The sequence below is a fragment of the Heloderma suspectum genome, chromosome 16 (genome assembly GCF_057233095.1).
Source record: "Heloderma suspectum isolate Gila_16-S chromosome 16, 16-S_ref, whole genome shotgun sequence".
Taxonomy (NCBI): domain Eukaryota; kingdom Metazoa; phylum Chordata; class Lepidosauria; order Squamata; family Helodermatidae; genus Heloderma; species Heloderma suspectum.
The window spans coordinates 10739907-10766322 of record NC_139473.1 but is presented as its reverse complement, the minus strand read 5'-3'; the positions used below and the strand labels follow the sequence as shown (position 1 = coordinate 10766322).

At 43.3% G+C, this 26416-nt stretch overlaps 1 protein-coding gene across 5 annotated transcripts in view; it reads right to left on the bottom strand.

The window, feature by feature from the left end:
- The window catches only part of NLK (nemo like kinase), a 124895-nt gene that overhangs the window by 16041 nt on the left and 82438 nt on the right, over positions 1–26416 (bottom strand). For all 5 annotated transcript variants that reach the window (XM_084822622.1, XM_084822623.1, XM_084822626.1 and 2 more), the window contains 5 exons: positions 18859–18965; positions 17740–17825; positions 15226–15435; positions 11877–11978; positions 3118–3204 (listed from right to left, as the gene is read on the bottom strand). In XM_084822622.1, the coding sequence (XP_084678748.1) occupies positions 3118–3204; positions 11877–11978; positions 15226–15435; positions 17740–17825; positions 18859–18965 (592 nt within the window). The remainder of the gene's footprint in view (positions 1–3117; positions 3205–11876; positions 11979–15225; positions 15436–17739; positions 17826–18858; positions 18966–26416) is intronic.

Sequence of the window (26416 nt, the reverse complement as noted above, 5' to 3'; positions counted from 1 at the left end):
GTTGTTCCATGTCCGGTTCTTACTGTTGCTTCTTGACCCTCGTACAGGTTTCTCAGGAGACAGGTAAGGTGGTCTGGTACTCCCATCTCTTTAAGAATTTGTCACAGTTTGTTGTGATCCACACAATCAAAGGCTTTAGTGTAGTCAATGAAGCAGAAATAGACATTTTTCTGGAATTCTCTTGCTTTCTCCATGATCCAGCAAATGTTGGCGATTTGATCTCTAGTTTCTCTGCCTCTTCGAAACCCTGCTTGTACTTCTGGTAGTTCTCGGTTCACATACTGCTGAAGCCTAGCTTGTAGGATTTTGAGCATAACCTTGCTGGCATGTGAAATGAGTGCAATTGCACGGTAGTTTGAACACTCTTTGGCGTTGCCCTTCTTTGGAATTGGAATGTAAACTGACCTTTTCCAGTCTTGTGGCCACTGTTGAGTGTTCCAAATTTGTTGGGATATTAAGTGCAGCACTTTAACAGCATCATCTTTTAGGATTTTAAATAGCTCAGCTGGAAGACTGTCATCTCCGGTAGCCTTGTTGTTAGTAATGCTTCCTAAGGCCCACTTGACTTCACTCTCTAGGATGTCCAGCTCAAGTTCAGTGACCGCACTATCATGGCTATCAGGGACATTCAGATCTTTCCTGTATAGTTCTTCTGTGTATTCTTTCCACCTCTTCTTAATCTCATCTGCTTCTGTCAGGTCTCTGCCTTCTTTGTCCTTTACCATGCCTGTCTTTGCACAAAACGTTCCCTCGATATCTCTGATTTTCTTGAAAAGATCTCTAGTCTTTCCCATTCTATTGTTTTCCTCGATTTCTCTGCATTGTTCATTTAAGAAGGCCTTCCTGTGTCTCCTTGCTATTCTCTGGAACTCTGCATTCAGTTGGATATATCTTCCCCTTTCTCCCTTGCTTTTCGCTTCCCTTCTTTCCTCAGCTACTTGTAAAGCCTCATCAGACAGCCACTTGGCTTTCTTGCATTTCTTTTTCTTTGGGATGGATTGAGTTGCTGCCTCCTGAACAATGTCACAGACCTCCGTCCATAGTTCCTCAGGCACTCTATCAGGTCTAATCCCTTAAATCTATTCCTCCCCTCCACTGTATATTCATAAGGGATATGATTTAGGTCATACCTGAATGGTTTAGTGGTTTTCCCTACGTTCTTCAATTTAAGCTGAAATTTTGCAACAAGAAGCTCATGATCTGAGCCACAGTCAGCTCCAGGTCTTGTTTTTACTGACTGTATAGGACTTCTCCATCTTTGGCTGCAAAGTACATACTCAATCAGACTTCAATATTGACCATCTGGTGATGCCCATGTGTAGAGTCACCTCTTGTGCTGTTGGAAAAGAGTGTTTGCTATGATCAGCGTGTTCTCTTGGCAAAACTCTATTAGCCTTTGTCCTGCTTCATTTTGTACACCAAGGCTATGTTTGCCTGTTATCCCGGTGATTTCTTGACTTCCTACTTTAGCATTCCAATCCCCTATGATGAAAAGGACATTTTTTTTGGTGTGAGTTCTAGAAGGTGTTGTAGATCTTCATAGAACTGATCAACCTCAGCTTCTTCAGCCTCAGTGGCTGGGGCATAGACTTGAATTACTGTGATGTTGAATGGTTTGCCTCGGATTCGTTCTGAGATCATTCTATCGTTTTTGAGATTGTACCCCAGTACTGCTTTTCCCACCCTTTTATTGACTATGAGTGCTACTCCATTTCTTCTAAGGGATTCTTGCCCACAGTAGTAGATATGATGGTCACCTGAATTAAATTCACCCATGCTTGTCCATTTTAGTTCGCTGATTCCCAAGATGTCGATGTTCAATCTTGCCATCTCATGTTTGACCACCTCCAGCTTACCTTGATTCATTGATCTTACATTCCAGGTTCCTAAACAATATTGTTCTTTACAGCATTGGATTTTCTTTTCACCACCAGACACATCCAGAGCTGAGTGTCCTTTCGGCTTTGGCCCAGCCGCTTCACTCTTTCTGGCGCTACTTGGAAATTCCCTCTGCTCTTCCCCAGTAGTATATTGGACACCTTCCGACCTGAGGGGCTCATCTTCCAGCGTCATCTCTTTTAGCCTTGTGATATGTTCCATGGGGTTTTCTTGGCAAGAATCCTGGAGTGGGTTGCAATTTCCTTCTCCAGTGGACCACATTTTGTCAGAACTCTCTGCCATGACCTGTCCGTCTTGGGTGGCCCTGCACAGCATAGCTTATGGCTTCACTGAGATACGCAAGCCCCTTCGCCACAACAAGGCAGTGATCCACGACTCTCTCTCTCTCCCCCCCTCTCTTATTAATTACATTCCTATACCACCCATTAGCCAAAGCTCTCTGGGTGTTTTACAAGACAAAACCCATTCTGACCCCGCACTACTTTTCTGTAAAAGTAGGAGGTCTTCAGGATGGCTAAAGAGCCTCATTTACCCTGCCCAGCCGCACAGTCTGCAATGGACCTTGCACATGGATGCTAGGTAACCTTTATTCAGTTAATAACACCCCTTCACACCTGTAGCATTGCGTCGAATTAGCTAAACAAAGGAAGGCAGTTGCCTGTCAACTCAAATGGACGGTTTCCCACAGTGCTCAGGCTTTTACCAGGCTCCTCCTTCAGGAAGGATCCTCCTGTTCCAACTTCTGATGGACAGCCAATCTGGCGGACCACCTCCCACCTCCACCCACTTAACTCTGTGCCACACTCTGACACCTGTCAGTTCCGGGGCTTCCTCCTCCTCTGACAAAAGCTAAGTTCCGAGGGGGGATGATGGTCTCTGAACCTGGGCCTCCTGTTCAATAAGCCCCTGGGAAGATTCATCCCTGACTCCTAGAGAGTCTTGGGGAATTTCCTCCTCCACTCCCTGCCTTGGCTGGGCTTCTACCTCTGCCTCCAAATCTAAATCAGGGTCTGAAACCAAACCAGGGAGCTTGGGCCCAATCCTGACACCACCCACAACTCGAACGCAGCCCCGATAGCCTCTCCAAAACGGAATTTGGACCTTGGGCTGACAGAGGTTCCCCACCTGATTTTATTCTATAAAACAGCTTCCCCACCCCTAATTTCCTTCTGTTTCCTCTTCCCCATTTTAAATGTGGAACACGAAACACGGACTCACTGGATCAAAGACCAACATCCTACAAAGGAGATGAACAGCTTCGTGTGTAGCTTGGCTGGATAATGTATACAGGACAGGAAGGGATGGCTGTGAAGAGGAAGAGAAAAAAAAATATTGAGTCTTATCTGAACCATCTTATATGCGGGCATACAATCTTAACACTGGAAATGCACACATGCTCGTTTAAGGTTTGTACACAAGATACAAGATTTCTCAACCATAGTTAACCAACTACTTACTAGCTTGTACAGTACGGCGTTATGTGCGTGCAGCCAAGTACAACAGAGCGTTCTGCTGGATCACACCAAATTCCATTTCAACGTTCATCAGGGCAATCCCACCTTCATAGCATTTGCACTCTGGGATATTTGGAACTCTTTTTTTAAAGGATTGTTAAACTGCTAGCTGAGCCACCTTCTCTAAGCAAGACCATCACAAGGCTACCAGAACACTCAATTTCATTTTTCTTAAATGAAGCTGGGTGGGGAGAGAAATATAGGAATCGACTCTGGCACAACTGTGAAACGAACAGGACTGTTCATCTTGTGTATTTTTTTTTTTTAAATATGGATTGTCTGGAACAGAATTTGGGTCCTCAAAACCTCAAGGTTTTGTTTTAATGTCATAAAGCAAACTTCTATCTTTGATGATTATGGAGATACATTTTATAAGATGCAGAGAGTGGCCTCATTCACATGGAACAATAAAGCCAGGATTGTGAAAAATCCTGTGGCATACAGCATGCCTTTTCCCCATTTTGCTCTTTCCTGCTATGGTGACTGCTATACGAACCAACGATTTGTTTAGCATGTAGTCTGAACTGAGGACCCAGGCTTCTTGCTCCCCAAAAGCCAGGATTCATAAACCAAACAAACCCTGATTTGTGATCTTGGCTTGTAAAGGGGGTGACAAGTTCATTTTGGAGAACATGCTAAACAAACCATTTCTGGTGGTCATACTAGCGGGGAGGAGTAAAACAGGATCAAGGGGGCTGCGTGATCAGCAACAAGTGTTCACCACCTAGGGCAGGATTCTGGAGAATCCTGGCATGTCATTTTCAGCCAGTGGAGGAGTGGAGCCAACAGCAGGGGAATCCAGGGAAAGCTGCAAGCCCTGTTTTGCCCACCACCTCCTACACACACCTCAAGAGAACATTCTGGCCTTTCTCACTGAGTTTGTGGGTGGTAAATGCATGGAACATGGCAGGAGACACAAGTGTGGCCATTGGAGGGGGAGGGTCCTCACCTCCAGCACCTCCACGCCATCCGTGTCTTCCACCCAGTCCTGGTCACAAGAAAAGTGGAGGGCCAAGTGCCATCAGAGACAGTACTCTAAGAAACAGGGAAAGTATGTGTGTAAGAGTGTCCCCCCCTCCCCCAAATGACGGTCTGTCGATCAAGAACGGAACCAGCCTCACTGACATTTCCCCTTCTGTTCTGCTTCTCTCTGGCATTTCAGCCTCAAGGGACTAACCCCACTGGGACGGAGCCTAGTGACCATCTGTCTGGGTCCCTGAGTCCTGGGTCCCTGGATTCGGGGGGGGGGAGTTATCGGGGGTGGGATGATCAGCCTGCGGAGAGCCCTAAAAAATTACATAAGACATACATAGGACATCGGGGCCTTTTTGTTTTCAACAAGCAGGTGGGGTCAAGCGGCCAGAGGTACTCTTACCCGGTGGGGGGTCAGAGACTTGGCCTACCGTTCTTCCAACAAGCCTGTTCCGGATGGAATTATAGTCCATTCGGTAAGGGGGGTAGCAGCCTCTGCTGCATTAGCTACCCAAGCACCTCTGGAAGATGTTTGCAGGGCTGCTACCTGGACTCATCGCTTTACCTTTATCTGGCATTACGAGTTTGACGGGTATGCTCTGGTTGCTCGGTTCTGCTACAGGTTCGGTGAGACACTGTGCCTGCCCAAGGGAGAGGTACTGCAGTTGGACATCCCTTTGTTGTTGGCAATACTCCTCTGCTGACTGAGAATGGAAAGTCAGACTTACTGTGAAGTGTCCTTCTGGTCAGCAGAGAGGGAGGTTTCGGTGACTCCTACTTTGTGAGGGCACGGGGGACTTAGTCTTCACATGATGTCCCCTTGGTAGATAGGGCTTCCTTGGCCTCTATCCCATCCAGTACTCATTCACTCTGTTTTTTTTCCCCATGGCTGGTGGGAATTGTTTTATTTTATTTATTTACAATATTTATATACCGCTCCATATCTAGAACAGATTTCGGAGCCGTGAACAAAAGAATAAAAAGATTAAAACACGACATTAAAATTATACATGTTCAAAAACACAATGCCAATAAAAACCTTAACTGGTCAATTGAGGAATGACTCCTAGAACACTGCTATGTTCAGGAGGTGCCAGAAACAATGCAGTGTTCGTGCCTGCCTGGCCTGAGAATTGTTGATCTTTTCTAAGTTTTCTAGTTTGTAGTTTCAGAGGATTCTACTGCTATATCAGCAAGTTCTGCAACTGAGGGGGGCATTTTCCTCTTCCAGGGGTAGAAGTGAAATTTCACTGGCCCTGCCTTCTCAAGCTGGAGGAGCTAATCCACTGCTGTTGGGTCCACTCTCCGCTGGCCAGAAGGACACTTCATGGTAAGTCCAACTTTCTGTTCTGAGTGAATGCAGCCAGTGTGTGCAAAAGGAGTTAACTACAGCATTTCTGAGCTGATGACACAGAGTGAACACTATGCTTTGACCTAGATTCCTGCATTGAGCAGGGGGTTGGACTCGATGGTCTTACAGGCCCCTTCCAACCCTACTATTCTGATTCCATGAAATCAGCCTTCTCTCAGAACCATGGAGGTTATCTGGAATTCAATCAAAAATGGAAGATGGGAAATTTACAGTTGGCTGGTAAACATCTTCTAAAAATTGTCCCTATTTCTCTAAAAAGTTAGATGGAAAGGAGGGACTGGAGAAATCAGCCAGGTGAGATTTTTCGAGAGGGTGGGGGTCAAAAGGATCATTTCAGCCAGCTAAAAATTCAAGGTCAATTGATTCTTGTTTCCAGAAATCTGCCAGAGCATCTCCCTCTGCATTTTTAGCCAGTAAGGTTGATTAAAATTACACAAGTGTTCATATACATCCCAATTTTTAAAGTCACTGAGATTCTACTGTAGCACTGAATGTAACTGGTAAATTGTAAAAGCCAGAGGTCCCCAGTTTGGACCTAATGAGAAACTCTGGCTTAATACAAGCCAGGATTTTTTTTGCCAAAGCTGCTGTGGAAAGGGAGAGAGAAAGTAGGGCTAAAGGGAGGAGTGTTCAGACCTGACACTCATTCACGGCTTCATAAAGCATGGTTTATAAAACCTTGAACAGTTGTCTGAAACAAACCAGAATCAATTGCAGGAAACGTTTCAGGCAGACTCGGATCAAAACCAATGTTCAATCCCAGACCATCCAACCACTGTAGCAGCAAGCTTGTTCATGCAGGAACAATCATTTCTATGTATTTATACAATTGAGATTTGCAGTCACCTCACTACAGATGTCCACCTGTTACAGTAAAGATCCAATACGTGCCAGGATTACAAGCCAACCTGAGTTCTGCGACATGACCTCCAGAAAGGTAGGTATGCTGATGTTATCTTATAGCAATAGCTAGGCCTTACACCAGTCTTGTTGCAAATGCGGGAGAACTCTTTCGTCAACAACTTGTTCCCAATGGTGCAGTCTTAAATAGAAGCCAGCCAGCCAACAGAGCGCAAGAACCCGAATAAAGCTTGTAGATCAATTTCACCACCAACAGTTGAGGCTAAGTTCAGAACAGGGAATTGGGAATGCAAAAAGGCCTCCGTCCGCTTAAGAATTGTGGGTGCTCCTGCAAGACGTGTTTCACAGTCAGCGGGACACTACAAGGTACGCGCAAGGCTGGCCTGCAGTAGGAGAGCTGGTCACGTGACTCTGTTCCAAGGTTTGGGCTATAACACTGTGGTGAATGATAATTCATCAAGAACACTGTTCGAAGTGTGGCACACGGCGGCTAACACTGAGTTCAGGGAAGTCCCCAATTCAAATCTTGCCTCGGCCATGAACTTGTTTGCGTGGTCTCAGCCTCATATTTGCATATTTGCAGTGTGTGTGTGTGTGTGTGTGAGAAACAGAGAGAGAGAGAGAGAGAGAGAGAGAGAAAGTGTGTGTGTGTGTGTGTGAGAGACAGAGAGAGAGAATATCCTAGCCTACATTACAGGGGTGTTGTAAAGGAGATAATGTACATGAAGCTCACTGAACATGAACTCACTATATAAATGTTAAATATTATTGTTCATTTGAAGGCACTCCCCCTTTCCATTCACAATGCTATTCTTCACTGTGTCATCACATCCACACCCATTCTTACTTAGCATAACACGTACTTATTTAGCACAATCCTTTCTTACAAGAGTCCAAGGGAAACGCTATGTAATATATGTAGGCCCAGAAAACTGATTTTGTTTTCATTTATTTTAATTCTAAGCACATTACTCATTCATAAGGTTCTTTGTAAAGGGTTTCAGTTACTCTTTATTACAGACCTAAGTATTAGCTCCCAAGATGACGTGCTGCTCCAAAGCTATTATTGCTGTTCTCAGATCTGTGCTTTGGGAAAATATATATAATGTGCCATATTAATGCCCCCTTTTTCTTAACATATATTCAATTTCGATTGCGGAGTGAGCAAGCAGCACCTTCTTTTATTAGACTGCTTAAAGTCAGCACTAGCAGCATCCAAAGCTGCCCGTGCGCTTCTGCTCGTTCTGTTGGGACCGACCAGTGGTGCAACAAGAAGCGAGCGCTTCCTAAAGCAACCCCGGAAACGAGTCGAAATGCTCATTTCTGGAATGGGACAGGTCAGCAGAGCTCCCTTCAGCAAGCTCCGCTGACCCACCCACTTTGGAAACTAGCATTTTGGCTTGTTTCCGGTTGCTTTAGGAACCACTCACTTCGTGTTGCTCCAAATGGGCAGCGCTGGATACTGCCCCATGTGTGCTTCACTCTCTGCGTAAAGGTGTAGAAAGGCTGCTACTTGGAAGGCAACATTCCTCAACTCTCCCCACAAGACCTTCTCCACACCATTTTGTGCAAGCTGGCTGAGGAACATTTGATATCCCACCTTTCTTCCAATGATGGCACTCAAGGGACACACGTGGGGATTCCCATGTGGTCTCCTATCCAGGTAGTGACCAAACCCAGGCCTGCTTAGCTCCAGCCAGGTTGCTGCATCATGTCCATTCAAGACCATGCTCTGGGACTGAGGAGAAACAACCTGGGCTGTGGTGTATTTCACAGTCACGACCACAGAAATAGCTTTGAGATTCAGAATTCAGGAGCCCGGGAATCATTCATTAAAGAGGCAAGACCTGCAGCCAGAAATCAGGTGACGCATGCACAAGGAGTCTCATTTCTGCTGGGTTAGGGTAAGCTTAACAAACAGCAGAAGCATCTTCCAAGTGGTGCAAGAGACCGCTGTTGATCTTCGCCTCAAATCTGCCAAGAATTCTGAGGAGGGGGATCTGAGTGCAGCTGGGTATCCTGCTTGCTAGACAGCCACAGCCATTTGCAGTTGGGACATGAATCTGTGGGTGCTTGTGAACATATGGTAGGAAGAGAAGGGCGGAATGTTTGGAACTTACAGTTCTAGCTTCATGGTCTTTCTCCCCTTCCTTACATTTTGCCTCACTCCTGCCATAGCCTCTTGGCTACTGTATTCCTTCAGTGTATTTTTAATTAAAGCTGACTGCTGAACCTTCCAACATGCACCCCCACACACACACAATCAGTATTTTAATGACTGCTCAAGAGATGTAACACTCTGTTTTTCCTACACCACAAAAGAAGTTTTGCCAAATACTCCCAACATCTGTTGTAACATGGAGGAACTGGGGACACCAGCTGTTGAAGACTATGGTGGGGGAAGAGTCTTGGGTGCTGTCCCACTCTCACACTCACTTTCCAGCCACTTGGCCTTGTGCCTCCACTGCCCTGTCATAAGGACTAGTAACAACTCTTGCACGATGTTGCTGAGTCACCCTGCATTTGATTAAGTCCCCACTGAATTCAATAAGGTTTACTCCTGAGTAGGTATGCAGAGGAATTGCAGCCTTGGAGTAGCTGGTGAGCCTTAAATTAGAACCAGGCCCTTGGGGGGGGGGGGGGAGAGAGCTCCAAAATTAAAAGTAATTTCCACAGATAAAAATAGCCCTGACCTCTTTATGCAACTCTAAAAGGCTGCCATGTCTATAGGAAAATAAATATACTGCCTAAACTTCTGGTCTTATGAGGTGTTTGTTCTCCAGCATTGCCTGTACTATCATTCCCTTAGCACGGTGCTTTAAAAAAAAAAAAAAACTGCTTTCCTATGCAAATTCAAAAAACAAAGCTTATTACAGAAAACCTAGCATGGCAGGTGTTGGGAAAAGCCATGAGGATTAGGGAAGAAAAGATTACATAACTGTTTTTCTATTAATGGTCGATGATTAATTGTTATTGATATGTGGGAGGAATATGTTATATGCCAACCAAGGACTAACGCATTGTCAGCCTGAAATATAACTAAGCAATCAAGCCTTTACCACGTCTATTTATGGGACAATATTAATAGAAAAAGGTTAGCTGCTACAATAGCTTAACAGAATCTGGCAAGATGTACAGCAGATTTCAGGGGATGCTTCCTGTTCAACTCCTCTTACAGCTGCCACAGCTTGCGTCTCTCTTTTTCAGAAAAAATAACGCGATAGTGGAGGTTTTTCAAGGATTCTAGTAGGATGGCTACTACTTTATATCAAAAGATGGCTACCGCTTTATATCAAAAGATATAATGGATGGCTACCACTTTTAAGGATGGCTACCACTTTTTAAGGATGGCTACCACTTTATATCAAAAGATTTGAGCTGTTCCATAGCAGGTCTGCCTCACATAAGGCTGCCTTATCTCAACTCAGTCCACTGGGCCATCTAGCCCAGTACTGTTCAGTCAGACTGGCAGTGGCTCTTGAGTGTCTCAGGATTTTTGCAGGCCTGCTCTTAAGTATCTTTCTAACTGGACGTGCCAGAAGTTGAACCTGGGACACTCCACATACAAAGAATGTGCTCTGTCTGAGGGCTAACATGCCTCAGATTCCAGGAACTGAAAGTCTGACCTGCTTGTACAAGGGGGTTAAACAAGACCTCGGAACAAATACTAAATATCAAGGCATTCTGAAAAACAAAAGCTTCCCTTTCCTTTGATCTTCCATTCCTTGCCCCCTTAACTGTATTTCCATACCCAATGACTGATCCGTTCTTCTATAATAGCCTGAAAAAATGTTGAGCTTTCATCTACAAAGAGGTTTTCCACCATCTTTCTTCAAAAGTTTTAATAAAATATGCTTATAATTCCCCAGCTATATTATTTATGGTCCTGTGTGCACAAAGTCATAGCTCTACATGCAAGTTCAAGTCACACCAGGATTTCACAGAGAAATGAAAGACGTGCAGTTCTCTGTTTTGGCACTAAATGAATCCCAACAGGACATTCCTTTGTCAGCACAGTTTCTAAACCCATTGGTGAAAACGCCCTCCGTCTTGTGAAATGACTTTTTAAAAGTGGACATGGGGCTGCTATTGAGCTGGGAAGGTTTATTTTCAGTTTCACACTTATTAGAATTACTCATGCAAGTAACTTTCTCTGCTGAAGCTAGCATTAGAAACAGATCTTCTCAAACAAGGCAGATGACATGTCAACTTTACAGTCTTCAAGCATTATATATAACTTCTTTATATCTCCGCCTGGAATATCCAAGACACAGATGGTAAAAGAAATTGAGGTTAAGTGGCTTGTTTAAGTAATTGGATTGTATTCATTCTAATTTAGGCTGCTATTCTTCATATGCTAGCATCAATGCACAAGCACTCAGAACCTTTTCCCAGTTTGCTTGGTTACCTGGTACTACATATAGTCAGCCACATCCACACCTCAGGTCATCCAGCCCAACCTGTTCTCTCCAACAAAACTTAATTGTAACAGCCAGCTATACACTGAACAAACGAATAGAGTGTGATGCACAAGTTCCCATACCATATTTTTAAATGTAAATTGCTTTGCCATTACTGCCTGTGTCACCCCACCCCACTACCCTTGGTTTAAAATGGCCATGCCTTAAGAAAAAACCAAACACTGCAGAACCACAGGATTGAAAAGACCCTATGAGATGACCTAATTCTCCAGGTCACAAACTAGTTTTGCTGGCAAACACTTTGAATCGGAGAAGTGCCAAACCCTCTGTAAAGTGAGATGCCCAGGACATGGTTGGAAGGCACATGGAAGAGCAACTTTGCTGATGCTAAATAGTTTGGCCAGTACCTGGATGGAAAACCACCTGGGAACCTTATGCACGTCACTTTCAATCCCATCATGGAAGAAAAGCGAGATACAATAACTGGTATTATTTATAATATCCACTTATTTAATGTTATTGTATCATTTGTTTCACCTAGTATGATACCTCGGGAGGCTTTCACCCTTAAAGGTGGTCTAAAAATAATTTTAAACAAACAAAAACTGAACTACACCTACACTGTGTATTAGGAGACGTTTTTGATTTGCTATTAATACAATGAAAACTGGCTCCAAGTTCACCAAGACGAGGATTTAGGCCTTCAGGCGTTTATCACCTGATTCTCTGTTCAATTGCTGACGCAAGCATGAAATGTAACATTGGAACTGACAACCCATAAAGTGCTTCCAGAATCGCACTTGTTACAGAATTCAGAGGGATTCCCTTTCATCCTACCTGTTTATGAGGACCCCTGAGTATATGTGCCTTGGCGCCTTCACAAGCCGTCCTCATTGCTTCCAACGACGGTGTTCCCAAAAGATCTGTGATCAAATCCAACTGTGGAAGTGGAAAAGAACATCCTAGGTTTAAGATCGATTCCATGTCGGAACAATGAAGACACACACACACACACACACCCCTTTGCATAATTACTTTCTTCACTCCCATTTCCCACTTTTTGGTGTTCTTTGAAACTGGGCTAGCGTATATATTTATGTATGTATATTATATCCCACTTTTTCATATGAACACCTCAAGGTAGCTTACAGTATAATGAAACAACAAAATACAAACAAATCACAAGGATAAAAACATTTAAACTAGCAGATTAAAATGGCAACCAAAGCCAACTAAAGAATATTAAATATTATTAAGAGCATGGGAGGACAGGACAGACTTCACCTGGTCCCTAAAAGGTAACAGAGATGGCACCAGAAGAACTTATCTACAGAGGCAATTCCACAGTTTGGGTGCTGCCACAGAGAAGGCCTTTTTATAGTAGCCATCTGCCTCACTTCAGAAGGCAGGAATCACGGAGAAAGGATTCTGAAGAATATCTTAACTGGCAGGCAACTTCATGCCAAGAGTTCAGTCCCCAGGTTCTGCATCTCTGTTTATTTTAGGTGCCCAGAGAATCCTGGCAATTGTAGCCTTGAGAAGGGGATGAAAATTCTGTTAGGTATTCAAAAACCCCTTCAGAGACATATAGTTCCAAGGAATCCATTGCGGGGAGGCCATGGTAGTTAGAACAGATAGGGGAGACATGAGCAGTCACAGATAGGCAAAGCCAGCTGTAATGGAAGACTGGAAACAGAAAGGCTTGAAGCCCTTTTGAAATCCTAGAGCAATCTAATCATTACATACACGGTCAGAAGAACATGTTGCTAAACCTGAAAGTCCATGCATCCACAACACAGTCTCCTTCCCTTAATTTAGCAAAAACTGCTCTTGATTAGATCGTGTTTACTTTGTTTTAGTCCCCAGAAAATTGTTGCGACATCACTTAAGCTCCTGAGATGATGGATTAATGGAAACACGCACCCTTAAAAGAGCAGCCCCCAGAATATCGTGACACTGTCAGTATCTGTCCAAAACAGAACAGCATTTCACTTTACTTACTAATCATTTTAAAAAGCACTTCAAGCTAACGGTTAGCCACCCACATTTGTCCTCGCAACTCCTGGACAAGATGGGCGGCCTTGGGCACGCTTCACTCTCAACCTCCGTTCCCCATCTGTCATATAGGAACGATGACAATCTACCTCACAAGGTTGCTGTGAGCATGAATCAGATAAGCAAGTTGCAACCTTGTTATTCCCAAGCAAGGAGTAAGGGTCCTTAAGATTCAAGGCTGTCAGGCCCAAATCCTGTGATTCGCGTTGCTCGAATGATGATTAAATACACACTCAAGGACCCTTATTTATATAAAACATTTATATCCTACCTTTCCACTGATAGGAGGTCTCTAATAGTTAAACACAAAGTCAAACAAAAGGAAAAAAAACCCCACAAGGGCAGCCACCATTAAAAACACCAATATATGTCTTATGTGTTAAAAAGTATCACAAATAAAATGCCGCCAAAACCTTACGCAATTTTTTTTTAAAGTTCTGAATTAGGAACATAGGGAACTGGCTTATACCGCGTCAGACTACTGGTCCATCTAGCTTATACTGTCTGCAGTGACTGGCTGTGGCTCTCCAGATTTTCAGACACAGGTCCTTTCCAGCCCTACCTGGGATGGAACCTGAATGCAATCTCTGTGCAGAGCAAGCACTCTAACACTGAGCTACAGCCCCTGGTACCTAAAAAAAATGTAGGGACCTGACAACTATGCCTGGGGAGGGGATTCTCAAGTCTGGGTGGCCCCACGAAAGAGGCTGTCCTTAGAAGCCACTACCCTCGCCTCTGAAAGAAGACTTGCACAGGAGCAGCAGTCCTCTGGATCTCCTGGTCTCACACTGTTTAGAGCAGGGGTCCCCAGCGCAGCACCTGTAGGAGTGGTGGTGTTTGCCGGGATCCCCCAATGGCACCCACAAAGCTCCTCCCTCCCTTAAGAATAATTGTTTCAAGAAAAACCTTTGGAAATGCTATGGCAGTTGTTGTCTTTCTTACTTACTTACTTACTTACATTTCTTGGCCACCTTTCAGGGCAGAAGCCCTCCCAAGGCAGCTTACAGCAATATCTGGGGAAGATCTATAAAAATGGCTGAAAATGATCTCAAGACTAAGATAGGACCTCATTCATTACACAGTGAAGTTCCTAGTTTGCAAAGTGCTCCTCCAAACTAAACAAGAGGGATTCCTATAGTTTTATATTTATGTCCATAGATGCCCACCACAAACCTTTCAGTGCATTAAATGGGAGCATGTGATCACTTTTAATATCACCTTTTGGCAACCAAGTAGCAGGTATGAGGTATACATTCAACTAATGACCGCTAGAGGAACCATGGATGTAACTTGTGAGGTCACAGGTAATTGGACAGGAACAACACTAGTATTATTTACTTACAGTGGAAAAGTAACTTGGTTAAATTAAGTCATTTTTTTAAATAAAGGAACCTCTTTCTCTCCCTTTCTAGCCTCTACCCTTGCTCTTTCTTTCCCCTCTACCCCTTTGCCTTGCTATTTCCACCTTCCTCCCAGTCTCTAGCCTCACTATTTCCCCCTCCTCTTTAACTCAATTTCTCCCCCTCCAGCCTCTAGCCTTGTACTTTCTCTATTGCTTTGGATTGATGTTTTCCCCTTCCTCCCAACCTCTAGCATCACTATTTGCTTCCCCCACCTCCTTATCTTGCTATTTCCCCCTACTGCTACCCTCTAGCCTTGCTATTTCTCTCTCCCCACCCCCAGCTCACTTTTGACTGGCCATTTGGTGGTGCCACCCACAGCAGTTCTGCACATTCCCAAATGTGCCCACAGGTCCAAAAAGGCTGGGGACCCCTGGTTTAGAGCACTGAAGTTAAAATTAGTGCTTGACTTGGATCAGGACACAAACTGTAGTTAGTGTAGATCTTTAAGCAGTAGCTGGCTCCTTGAAGCTGTCCACTGAAGTCCAAAGAAAAGCATGGGGTATTTCCCCTTGTTTTGGACAGACAGAGCTGGCAACAGCATATAAAAACCTCAAGGCATTCCTTAAAACAGTATAACCTCATTCACGTAAATAACTAGTCCCAACAGAGCCTTTCCAAGGCATTTGGAATGACCAGAATTTGGCACAGTGAATTCTATCAGGTGGAAGATTCAGAGTGCCTGTTACCAATTGTTAATCTACTGCATTAAAGGTGAAACAACTTTATACCTGCTGAATAGGACTTTGTGCCTGAAATAATATTCTTCGCCCTAGCAGTTCTGCAAATATACAGCCTACAGACCAGATGTCGATAGCATTGCTGTAGTGACGGCTGCCCATCAGGATTTCTGGAGCTCGATAATACTGAGTGACAACTTCCTGAGTCATGTGACGAGATTCATCTAATTCTTCGACCCTGGCCAAGCCAAAATCACAGATCTGTGGTGGGGGGGAAAGGAAAGTGGTAAACGCTTGGTACATTTATACAGATACAGATATAAAAATAGTGGCTATATTGGGGGCTGTTTCAGGGTTCAGGCTGCCTTCCTGTTAACTAACTACATAAATCGTGGTTCGGGCCAATGTCTCGAGTTATTTGTGCCCAGCACCACACATGTGATCAAGGTGTATGTATATCTGGAGGTTTGTATGATTTTCTAAATTTCTGCAAGTGTCCCCACCCTCCACTGGGGATAGAAAGAAAGTGGTCAAAATATATGTGTGTGTGTGAATGCCCTAAAATCCAGAATGTATGTGAACTATTGATGATAGCATGCAGGTGTGATCCTCAGATCCACTGCAGGCAGGATATGACCAAGATTCAAGATATTTCCGGAAATGCCTTTAACTAAACCAGTGCTGCTTGAAATGACACAGCCCAACATTCTACTCTATTTGTGACTTGGTTTGTTCTGCAGTGACCTTTATGGCCTAGTTCTCACATACAGCAGAGGAGGTGGTCAACCTGTGTCGGGCTTGTACCGCAACAAAGGACAGGCGAGGGCTTGGAGTTTATGCTCCTCTAGACAAAAACAAACAAACGAACAATAAAATAAATCCGTCTACGAAAAAAACAAGTGCATCCGGGAGAAGGATGCTAACAGAACCTTCAATCTGACATACAGGTTTTCTGTCTAGAGGCATATATTTGTTTACTTTCAATGGAGGAGCATTCAGTCATAGGGTAGGATCCAGTGGTGACCTACTGCTGGTGGTGAGCATCGCAGGTTCCCGGCGCACGCACAGCCCTTACCACCAGCTGCAGCGGCAGCGATGCGGTGCTTCTGGGGCAACCCTGAAATGACTGGAAATGCATGTTTCTGGAAGGGGCAGGTTGCGCCATCCAGAGACTTGTGTTTCCGCTCGTTTGGAGGCTTTTACCCCTGGAAGCACTACAGAGCCGCTGCTGCTAGGGGCCACGTGCGCACAGGGAACTGACAGTGCTTGCCGCAGCAGTAGGTCATCGTGGGACCCTACCCATATGAGCTCCTACCTGAAGTATAAAGTAGCACAAGCCCGACTCAGGTATACCAGTCTACCTGCTGCTGCTAAGAATGAGGCCTTAAGGAAACCCATGAGTGTGGTAAGCCGTTCTGTACACAATGGACCTTAGAAATGAGCTCACATACAGCTTAAATCAAACCTTCTTGATCATCCCAGAGTGCAGGACATGGAAGAATGGGCTCAAGTGACAGGAAGCCAGATTCCGGCTGAACATCAGGAAAAACTTCCTGATTGTTAAAGCAATATGACAATGGAACTGATTACCTAGGGAGGTGGTGGGCTCTACCACACTGGAGGCATTCAAGACGAGGCTGGACAGCCACTTGTCAGGGATGCTTTGACTTGGACTCCTGCACTGAGCAGGGGGTTGGACACGATGATCTTGTAGGCCCCTTCCAACCCTACGATTCTATGAAGCTGGACAGCCACTTGTCGGGGATGCTTTGACTTAGATTCCTGCATTGAGCAGGGAGTTGGGCTTGATGGTCTTATAGGCCCCTTCCAACCTTACTATTCTATGATTCTATGAAATACGAAATCATTGATATTGGAGTCAACTTTGGATTTTATACTGGAAACAAAGAGGAGACTGGACCCCTGTCAAGACTAGACTTCTGGGCTGCAACCCTATACCCACATGGGTTTGTTTTTTTTAAATAATGTAAAGTTTTTTCCCCCAAGGGCAAGACAAGTCCCTAAAAGGAGGTGTTCCCAAATTTTCCAGTTCTTTCAGTGGGACTTACTTCTGAGTAGAAATGCATAGAATTGCACTATTAATCTACAGGCATGGAATGCACCTGGCTTCTGTGCTGAATTTTTTGTTTGGGGAGGAGGTGGGGAGAAACATTATAGTTCTCTCCCCACCACTGCTCAGTCAAAGGGAAATTGCTTGTGTCAAATCAGGGCATTGCCATCTGCCAATACTTCATAAATATGAGTGCCTAACAAAACCACCATGTTCAATGCTTCAGTCATAATGGCAACAATGCACTGGGATGAAATATACTTTTAAAGAGGTGACAGCTGTTTCAACAGAACCAACTCACCCTTAATGTTTAGAGTTTTTTCTAGGACATTTAGGATTCCCAAGGTTTTGTTTTAAGTATGTTAGTGATATAGGAGATAAGAGGATTACAGAAGCAACTTCCCCACTTTCTCTCTCTCCCTTTTTATGAAACTGCAAAACAATTTTGGACTCTTGCATGTGCAATATATTTTATATATTCATGAAAAAGACACCTTAAGAACACAGTTGCTGTTCACAAGTAGGTTCCCTGGTTTAATGTCTCGATGCAAAATACCAGCGGAATGTAGGTATTTCAGACCTGCAAAAAACCAAAACAAAACCAGAAGCTTAAAATAAAAAAGGAACATTATGCACAGAGCAAGACAATAGAATTTATCTCGAAAAGGCATCCACGGTCTATGCCTGTCTGATGGGGTATGAGCTAGAATCAGGCCTTTGTACAACTCTGCGGATCATGTTGGGAATTTTATATTAGAATCTATCCCTGTTCTACAGTAACTCAGATGTTGATTTGCTTTTGTATATACAGTGTATGGCTTATGGGATGCAGCAAGTAGCTGACTTCACTGACTCCCCACCCCCCATCAATTTATGCCTGGCTCTGATTAGTGGACTTCTGGGTTCCAGTAAAAAACAAAGTCGATCCCACAAGCCCAGCCCTGCCTTACTGGACTAACTCTAGCTATTTAAATATTTTGAAAGCTTTTGACACATACATAGTGTTACAAGCTGAAATCAAAACCACCCAGGTTTTGATTCTTAGCATGTTCAGGCGTGGTGGTTTTTGCAAAGCTTTGGATCAGAATGAGAAGGCCTGGAGATAAACAGACTCAGTATTATTTTTCTCCTGAACACTAAAGCCTGGGTTTGTTTTTTCAAGTGTAGCTTGATTTTAAAAAAATCTTCCAAACTAAACTGAAATTCATATATCTGTATCTCTCCCCCCCCCCCCCCCGGAGTTTAATCTTAAGTGACATTTTAATTTTGGGAAGGTACTTCACGGGGAATGAACTAATGCAATGGGAATGCAGCAAGGCCAATCCACAAAGTACTTCACAATTGTTAAGGGCTTTTAAATCTCCTGGCTTCCACTCCTTGTCACCCTTTGCCTCATTTTAACCAATATGCCATCCCTCCAGTTTCAACTTTGCTCCATTCCCCTAATACACACATGCCCATTATGGACAGTCCCACAACTGAGTTCTGCTATCAGTGATCGGAGGCTCACTTTACAATATGTGGCTGACAATGGGGAAGTGGGTTTACATGTTGCAGTGGGGACGGGGGAACCCGAACACGTTTATTCTGCATTAAAAACCAAAATAAGTTACCTCTTAAAATCTGGTAAAGAAAAACTTTGACATGATCCGAGCTGAGTGGTTGAGGAGAGACAATAATCTTATGGAGGTCACTCTGCATCAATTCTGTAACAACATATCTTCAATGGCATTCATTAAGGAAAGCACAGGCTCGGAAGCACAACTGATAATTTCAGCTCCTACATCGCTTCCCCAGCTTGTTGCAAGAAACCTCCCAACAGCTGCCTCCTCTCATGTTTTTAAATCTGTAATGAAGGCCTAAGCAGTTGCTAATAATTATTTCCATTTTTAATGCCACCTCTTATTCCCCAGCTTTGAGCCAGTTTTTCTGCCTAGAAGACCATATGGGAAATTTCTCTGTGCTTTGGAGGGCAGTACAAAATCTTTGCTTATTTTAGGTGCACACCAAACACATTTTCCCACACTGTTCAAGTTCCAAGTTTGTTTCTTTTGCATTGGCAGGATCACATGTAAGAAACCAGACAAAAGGTGCCATTTGGTAGATTGGCACTCACAGAAAATGCAACTGCTTGCTGGTGATATACAACAGTAATTTTGTATGAGAAAAGTCAGCATCCTCTTCCTGCTAACATTTAAGGTGTCGTTCCAAATTAGCATCAGGAATACCACCGACATTTGCAGAGAGATTGGGGTGGGTGGGGGACTAAATGTGCTAAACTGAAATCATATCAGGGAGCCTGCCTGCTTTCTCATGCATCATTTGGGTGGGAACATGACTTAAAAAGGCACCTTGAGAACTGACGATAGCAACTGCCTGTTTGCCTGAGTCATACTTGCATAGCTGACTGATTTTCCCACTGTCAGCAATAAAGCGCTTAGATGTAACTGAAAGGAAAAGCAAGACGATATCAGGGTTCCACCTCCCGCATCAATGTAATTGCCAGACGAGCTCTCTGATGTACAAGCTTCGTTGTTGACAAGAGTCTGGGAGGACATACACCCTGAAGAAAAACTTGATTTTCAAGTAACAGATTGCACCTGCAATGACAGCACTGGAAGGCAAGCAAGATGGAAGAAACTAATTCTGGATGTAAAAGGTCTTAACCTTAGAGCCCTACACGGCCTAGGACCCAATACCTTTTGGACTACCTTCTCCTGCATCAATCTGCCCATCTGCTGAGATAGTCATATGAGGCCTTTCTCTGAAGTACGGGGGAAGGCAACAAGAGAGAGCGCATTTTCAGTGGTGGTTCCTTGCCTTTTGAATGTCTGCTCTCAGAGGGCCACAGGGCACTTCTCATCAATACTATCATTTGGGCACCAGGCAAAAACATTTCCATTTTCTCTAGCTTTTATGAACTGCTAACGTTAGCATTTTTAACTTAAGAGCAATTCTGATTTTATGGCCTACTTGAATGGACTGTTGCTGTTTTACTTTGCTGTGTTAGCTTGTATTGTACATTTTGTTATGTTCTATTTTAAAAACCTGTACTTTTATTGTTTCTTACTACTCTGTTAGCCACCCTGAAAACATACATTTATGTTGAAGGTGTGTGATAAAAAAATGAAAATAAGATCCGCCTACCCAACGATCTAAGTATTTCCCTTGCAATATTATAATTCCTGGTTCTACAGATTTCAGAAAAAAGCAGACTGAACCACTACAAATGAAACTTAGGGCATATAACAGTCACACGCTGCCTTCTACATGAAGGAATTGAAAGTATTTTCCATCCTTGGTTCTGAGATGATTATGAATTATAATTACAGCCTCGCGCATGAAGCTGATGGTGGACACTATCTTCTTTCACTCTTGGATACAGAAAGGATATGTAGGTGGTTAACTATCCCTTATAAAGCGACCCAGATTATGTGTGCTAGAGCAAAAATGAAGACAATGTAGCTGGTAATTCTTTTACGCCTCAGGTTTTGGGACACACATAAAATGTGAGTTTGGACAATACATACTCCAAGGGAACAGCAACATGTGAAGAGCAAATTAGGCTGCTGTCTGAGGCCCTGAACCCATTTTTTGGAGTCCCGGCTCAGTCAAACACACCTGTGTACCACAGCATATGCAGAGAGCATTTCAAAATTGTTCACCTCATATCCCCTCAAATAATCAAATAATTCTTGTGGCAAATTCCAGCTCTGCAGTTCATGTACCTTACGTAGCACATGTGTTTGTGAACATACGTTTATGATGCCAGGGGACTAAGGGCTATGTATTGTAAGCGGCCTTGAGGATCATTCGGTCAAAAGGCAGGATGATTTGAATGGAATAAATATTTTTCATGGAGACAGATCACACATTCAGCAGCAAGCCATCCAGTGATGAAGATGCAGGTATGAATCTTATCTCAACATCCTTGATTAAGGGCCTCTACATTTTATCTGCTTAGGATTCCCAGGAACTTTATTTGAAAATAGAGTAAACAGAGCCTGTACAATGACTGGAGGTTGACTTAAACAGGCCACAAAAATATGCAATATACGCGTGCTACATGTCTTTAATTTATTACATTTATATACCACTCAACAGCCAAAGCTCTCTCTCATTATTATATGAAGACACCTTGATATTTTTATACCCTCTTGATACATTAGTGTGTTTTTAAATTTAGACTTAAGAGCATAAGAACAAAAGAAGAACCCTGCTGGATCAGTCCAAGGGTCCATCTAGTTCAGCATTCTGTTCACACAGTGGCCAACCAGCTGTTGATGGGAAACCCACAAGCAGGGCATGAGTGCAACAGCACCCTCCCACCCACCCACCCCAAGAGTTCACCTACCTCATTTGTACCTGACTGTATCTTTGCATATTAAACTGAGAGGGACCTGTTTATGCCTAACTAGTGAGCACAACCTTAAAATCTGTCCTTGATTCTACGTTGGTCCTGCTATGTCTAAACCCAGCATGGTATCCACTACACCACACCAGCTCTGTTTCAGATCTGACCCTTAAGCTGACCCAAATTGTCCACCCCTGCTTTAAGTATTCTGTACAAAAAGTCCCTGTTTTACAAGTGGTCCAATCTGCGCTGGAGACAGATCTAAAGAAATGCAGTTTTTAAAAAAATATTTTCAAAGGGAAAGCAGCTCCTGCCTCTCCCCACCACCCCTGAGGCCTTTGGTGAAAACGGAAGTCTGCTTTGAACATAGCATGATCTAACCTAATTAAGCTTGTGCATCACCTTCTCCGTTCCACCTTACAAATTGCAGACTGGGAGGTGAGGGGTGGGGAATTCATCTTGTCAAGGAACATTTTTCCCTTCCCACAGCCCAAAGCTTTGCTTTTCTGCTTAATGCCAAGCCCTCAGGATAAGAGCTGCCGTGAACTCAAAAGCTTGCTCGTTACTTTGCAACATTGCCAATGGTCCTCGTAATAGCATTACCTGGCTGTTACTTTTTCCCCTGCAATTTTTTCATACAAAGATTTATACCTGATGTGTTATGGCACAAAGCTAGGAACGCCATGCCAGTTGTGGCTGCTAGTCATGATGACCATACACTACCTCCAGGGTTAGAGGAAGAATGCTTCTGAATACCACTTGTTGGGCACAAAACTGGGAGAGGGCTATTATCCTCCTGTCCTGCTTGTGGTCTTCCCAGAGGCATCCGGTTGGTCCCTGTGGGGAAACAGGATGCTGGACTAGATGGGCCTTCAGTCCAATCCAGCAGGGCAGTTCTTATGTTCTTTAAGATTTTGGCAAAGCCTGATCTCACAGAGAAATTTCAGAGGCATTTACACAACTTGTTCAGGAAACGTGGCCCTATTGCCAAAGTCCCACTCGTGCTAACATCCTTTGCGTTTTACCTCTATTGCAACTTTTACAGAATCCCCCCCCCACAGCTTTTTAAAAGCTTTCTCTTTCTCCCCCTCACACACACACACACACACACACTTCCAGAACAATTCCAATACTCTGCAGTTTATTATGGTATGAACAACTTCCTTGTTTAACTCTCCTACCTAAATCCTCCTCAACCTCAATCCAGAGCATAATGTCTCCCAGATGTCTCAACTAGTTGCCATGCCAACTAAAGCAGCTTAAAATTAAACGATGGCCTGGAATGGCACCTGCACCGCTCCAGGTCTGCTGTGCATTAAAAAAAAAAAAAGCTTTCGACAGAGGCTCAGAGGTGCTATTAGCCTGAACAGCAACTATCTCATGATTGTCTCTGGCTAAGCAAACACAGGCCTCTAAGCAACAGCAAAAACAGTTCTTGCTTGATAGTCCTGTTTCACAGCTACAGTAGCCTCTTAAATAGCTGGTGTCTGAATAGGTCAATCCCACTTGCCTTTTTCAGTGCTGGTAAAAAAAAAAAAAAAAGAATGCGTACGGTTCTCTCTCCTAAAGCTAGATTTAGGACATATAATGACAGCAAGTTTCAGTGGATGTCTGCCTTTCCACATTTAACTTTGATCCATAAATATCATGGCCAGAGGGCATGGGAGGTTGCCCTGGTTACGATATCCCCAAACTGAACAGCACTCCTGGATAGAAAATGCTGCTGACAGTAATAATTAGCCAAGGAGCTGCATAAAATTAGAAGTACGAAACACACCAATTTGCTTCAGAACAATCATCCAGGCACAAAAGCAGGGGACAATAGAAGGGCTTTTATTTGTGCTGACTGAGAGACTTGATGTTAACAGACTCTGCCACCCTGACAAGCGAACCTACAGTGCAAGTCTTGACGCATCGCAAAAGTATTGTTTCCCTGAGAACTGGAAAGTTCGGAGAAATCCTGCACAGATTGTATTTCCTTGAGAGAAAGTCATGTATTTGCAGTTATCTGCTGTTTACAAAACACAGGGGTGCAGGAACAAGCACGCTGACCATGTATGTATTTATAAATTCTGTACCAGATTTACAACAGCGTCAGCCCAGTCTCCAAAATCCTAGCCCAGCTTTCTTGCCAAATCCAACTGTTGTTTGCTGACTTCTGTCCCATGCTCTGGCAGACTCAGCAAAACACTTTCAGCATTCTCTAGGAACGGGGGCAAGTCTCATTCCAGCAGGCGACTGTTTATTATGCACCACTTCAATTACTGGGCCATCCAAAACCCTGCAGAACACCATTTGCCTAACATAACACAACGGTGCATTTTCTACCACAGTTGAAATTGCAGATGCACTTCTGTAGTATTCTTAACATTTCACCTTAGGGGTCAACATTTTATACACAATTTATATGCGGTGTACATAAAAAACAACAGCTCCATGAGGGAAGCAGATTAATTCTGATACAACAGTCAAGAACGGTCATGAAAACAAGCAGTTCTTGTTTATTCTCCTTAGTACAGGATGCACTAAAATGGCATTGCAAGACCTTTGGGACTGAGTCTCATGTTGCATTTTTGTTCAAACTGGTATATGGGGAAGTGTTTTATTTTGTAATGCAGAAATGGCTTCACTAGAACATTTGTTTTGTCAAAGTGTCGGCACTGCTCGAGGTGACTCAAGCGTACAAAAATTTGACATTCCGCCCGCACTTGTATTTCCAAGCTCACGCCACTAACATTCTCAACACTCCAGATTTCAGTCTTCAAAACATGAGAAGTTCTAGGAAAGCCATACGAAACAATGAAAGGTTATCACAGAGAGGAAGGCCAGGATCTCTTCTCGATCATCCCAGAGTGCACGGCACAGAATAATGGGCTCAAGTTACAGGAAGCCAGATTCCAGCTGAACATCAGGAAAAACTTCCTGTTAGAGCAATACAACATTGGAACCAATTACCTAGGGAGGTGGTGGGCTCTCCCATACTGGAGGCATTCAAGACGAGGCTGGACAGCCATCTGTCAGGCATGCTTTGACTTGGATTTCTGCATTGAGCAGGGGGTTGGACTTGATAGTCTTATAGGCCCCTTCCAATCCTACTATTCTATGATTCTATGAATTTGCATGACTAGGAGAAGCTTAAACATAGTGCTTAATAGGCAGAAGGCTTAGGGTTGATTATGGTATCAGCCTGGTGACATGGCCATTTCTGGGGGGTTTTACCATACTGATGCCGTCCTGTGCAATTTGTGTGAAGTGCAATGCCTGTGTGGTTCAGGCAGTTTTCAGCCATGCTGGTGTGTCATGGCTGAGAAGTCAACCAACACCACTACACTAACTGACTGTATGGTTAGAAATGGTATGGTTAGATACTGGGAACCACCACACAGTTGAGAAAATATCTCCACACATCATTAGAGCATATGTTCACACATGCTGTCATCAAGCAACTTCTAGTGATTTGTGTGTGCAAAAACAACCGCCAGCAGAAATAACACCTAAGATCACTCCAAACAATATTGTTTTCAAAGAGGCAGGTCACATATTTTCAACTCAATAAGGGGGGATTGATTTAAATCACCAAAAGTCAAATTTCCAACTTTCTAATGCATATATTTACTGAATCATCACGGATATTAACTGGTTATTACACCTAGAATATGTCTGAAATGAAATAAAACTGCTATACTACTGAGGAGCATAACTGAAAGCTTCTGGTCAAGCAGCTCACATGCCTTTTACGCAACAGAATTTATATCCACAAGGAGCGGGAGGGGTGCAATGGTAATATTAAGGATTTCTGTTTAACTGTCTCTAGAGACATGCAAAGGAACTGAGCAAGATCATTTACTTGAAGTACCCAAAACTTTCCAGATGCAAGGGTTGGAAGATGCTAGGTAGCCACAGTGTTTGTACTACATGACATGGAAAGTGAATGTCCATGCTGTTTGGCTGATAAGAGTCTAAATATTCATAATTTATTCAATAATATAAATATATATTATACATACATATATATATATGTGTGTGTGTGGAAGTACTTCCATATATATATATATATATATATATATATATATGGAAGTACTTACACACACACACACACACACACACACTCGTAGTCATAATGCTTAACCTTTGAGAGTTGCATATTTCTGCCCCTGGTTCATGGCTTTACAAAGGAAAAACTTTATAAAAAATGTTCGATAGATGGTCATGGATTCAATCTTAAGATAAGTGTGATATGTTTTATTACATTAAAATATTTTAAACCAGGTTATATTTTTAAAGAGTCACTTAACTGATTTTTTAAAGAAAGGAAATTATCATTTTATCGTTTGTTTTTATTTACTCTGTTAGGATATTGAGCAATTTGTACTTATTCTCAGCACCTTTCCCTTCCAAAGTGTAAGCAGATGACCAATAAAAAAGTACTCAACTAGAATGTTAGTAGCTTTAAGACTTTTTAAATCATGGTCTTGTAAGTATCATCTCTACACATTCCCACTCATGGCTGAAGAATATGCCAGTAGCTTTTCTAATAAGTAATAATGGTGTCGTCCTATCTTACTTGCAAGAGGGTGGACTTTAAAAAAATCTAAAAGGAAATAAAGCCCTGTCGGGAGAGGCTATTTTATGACAGCACCATCGAGCCTTCAATATAGCTTCCTCTCCCCACACACAGTCAGAAAAGGAAACAAAATTAAGATGTTCACCTTATCACAGGAGCTCAACTCCCCTTCAGACCTCTGATAAATGCCCCGGAGCCATCAATAAGTGACGGTGGGAACTCATGGCTCCCATCGGGCAGAAGCAGAAGCACT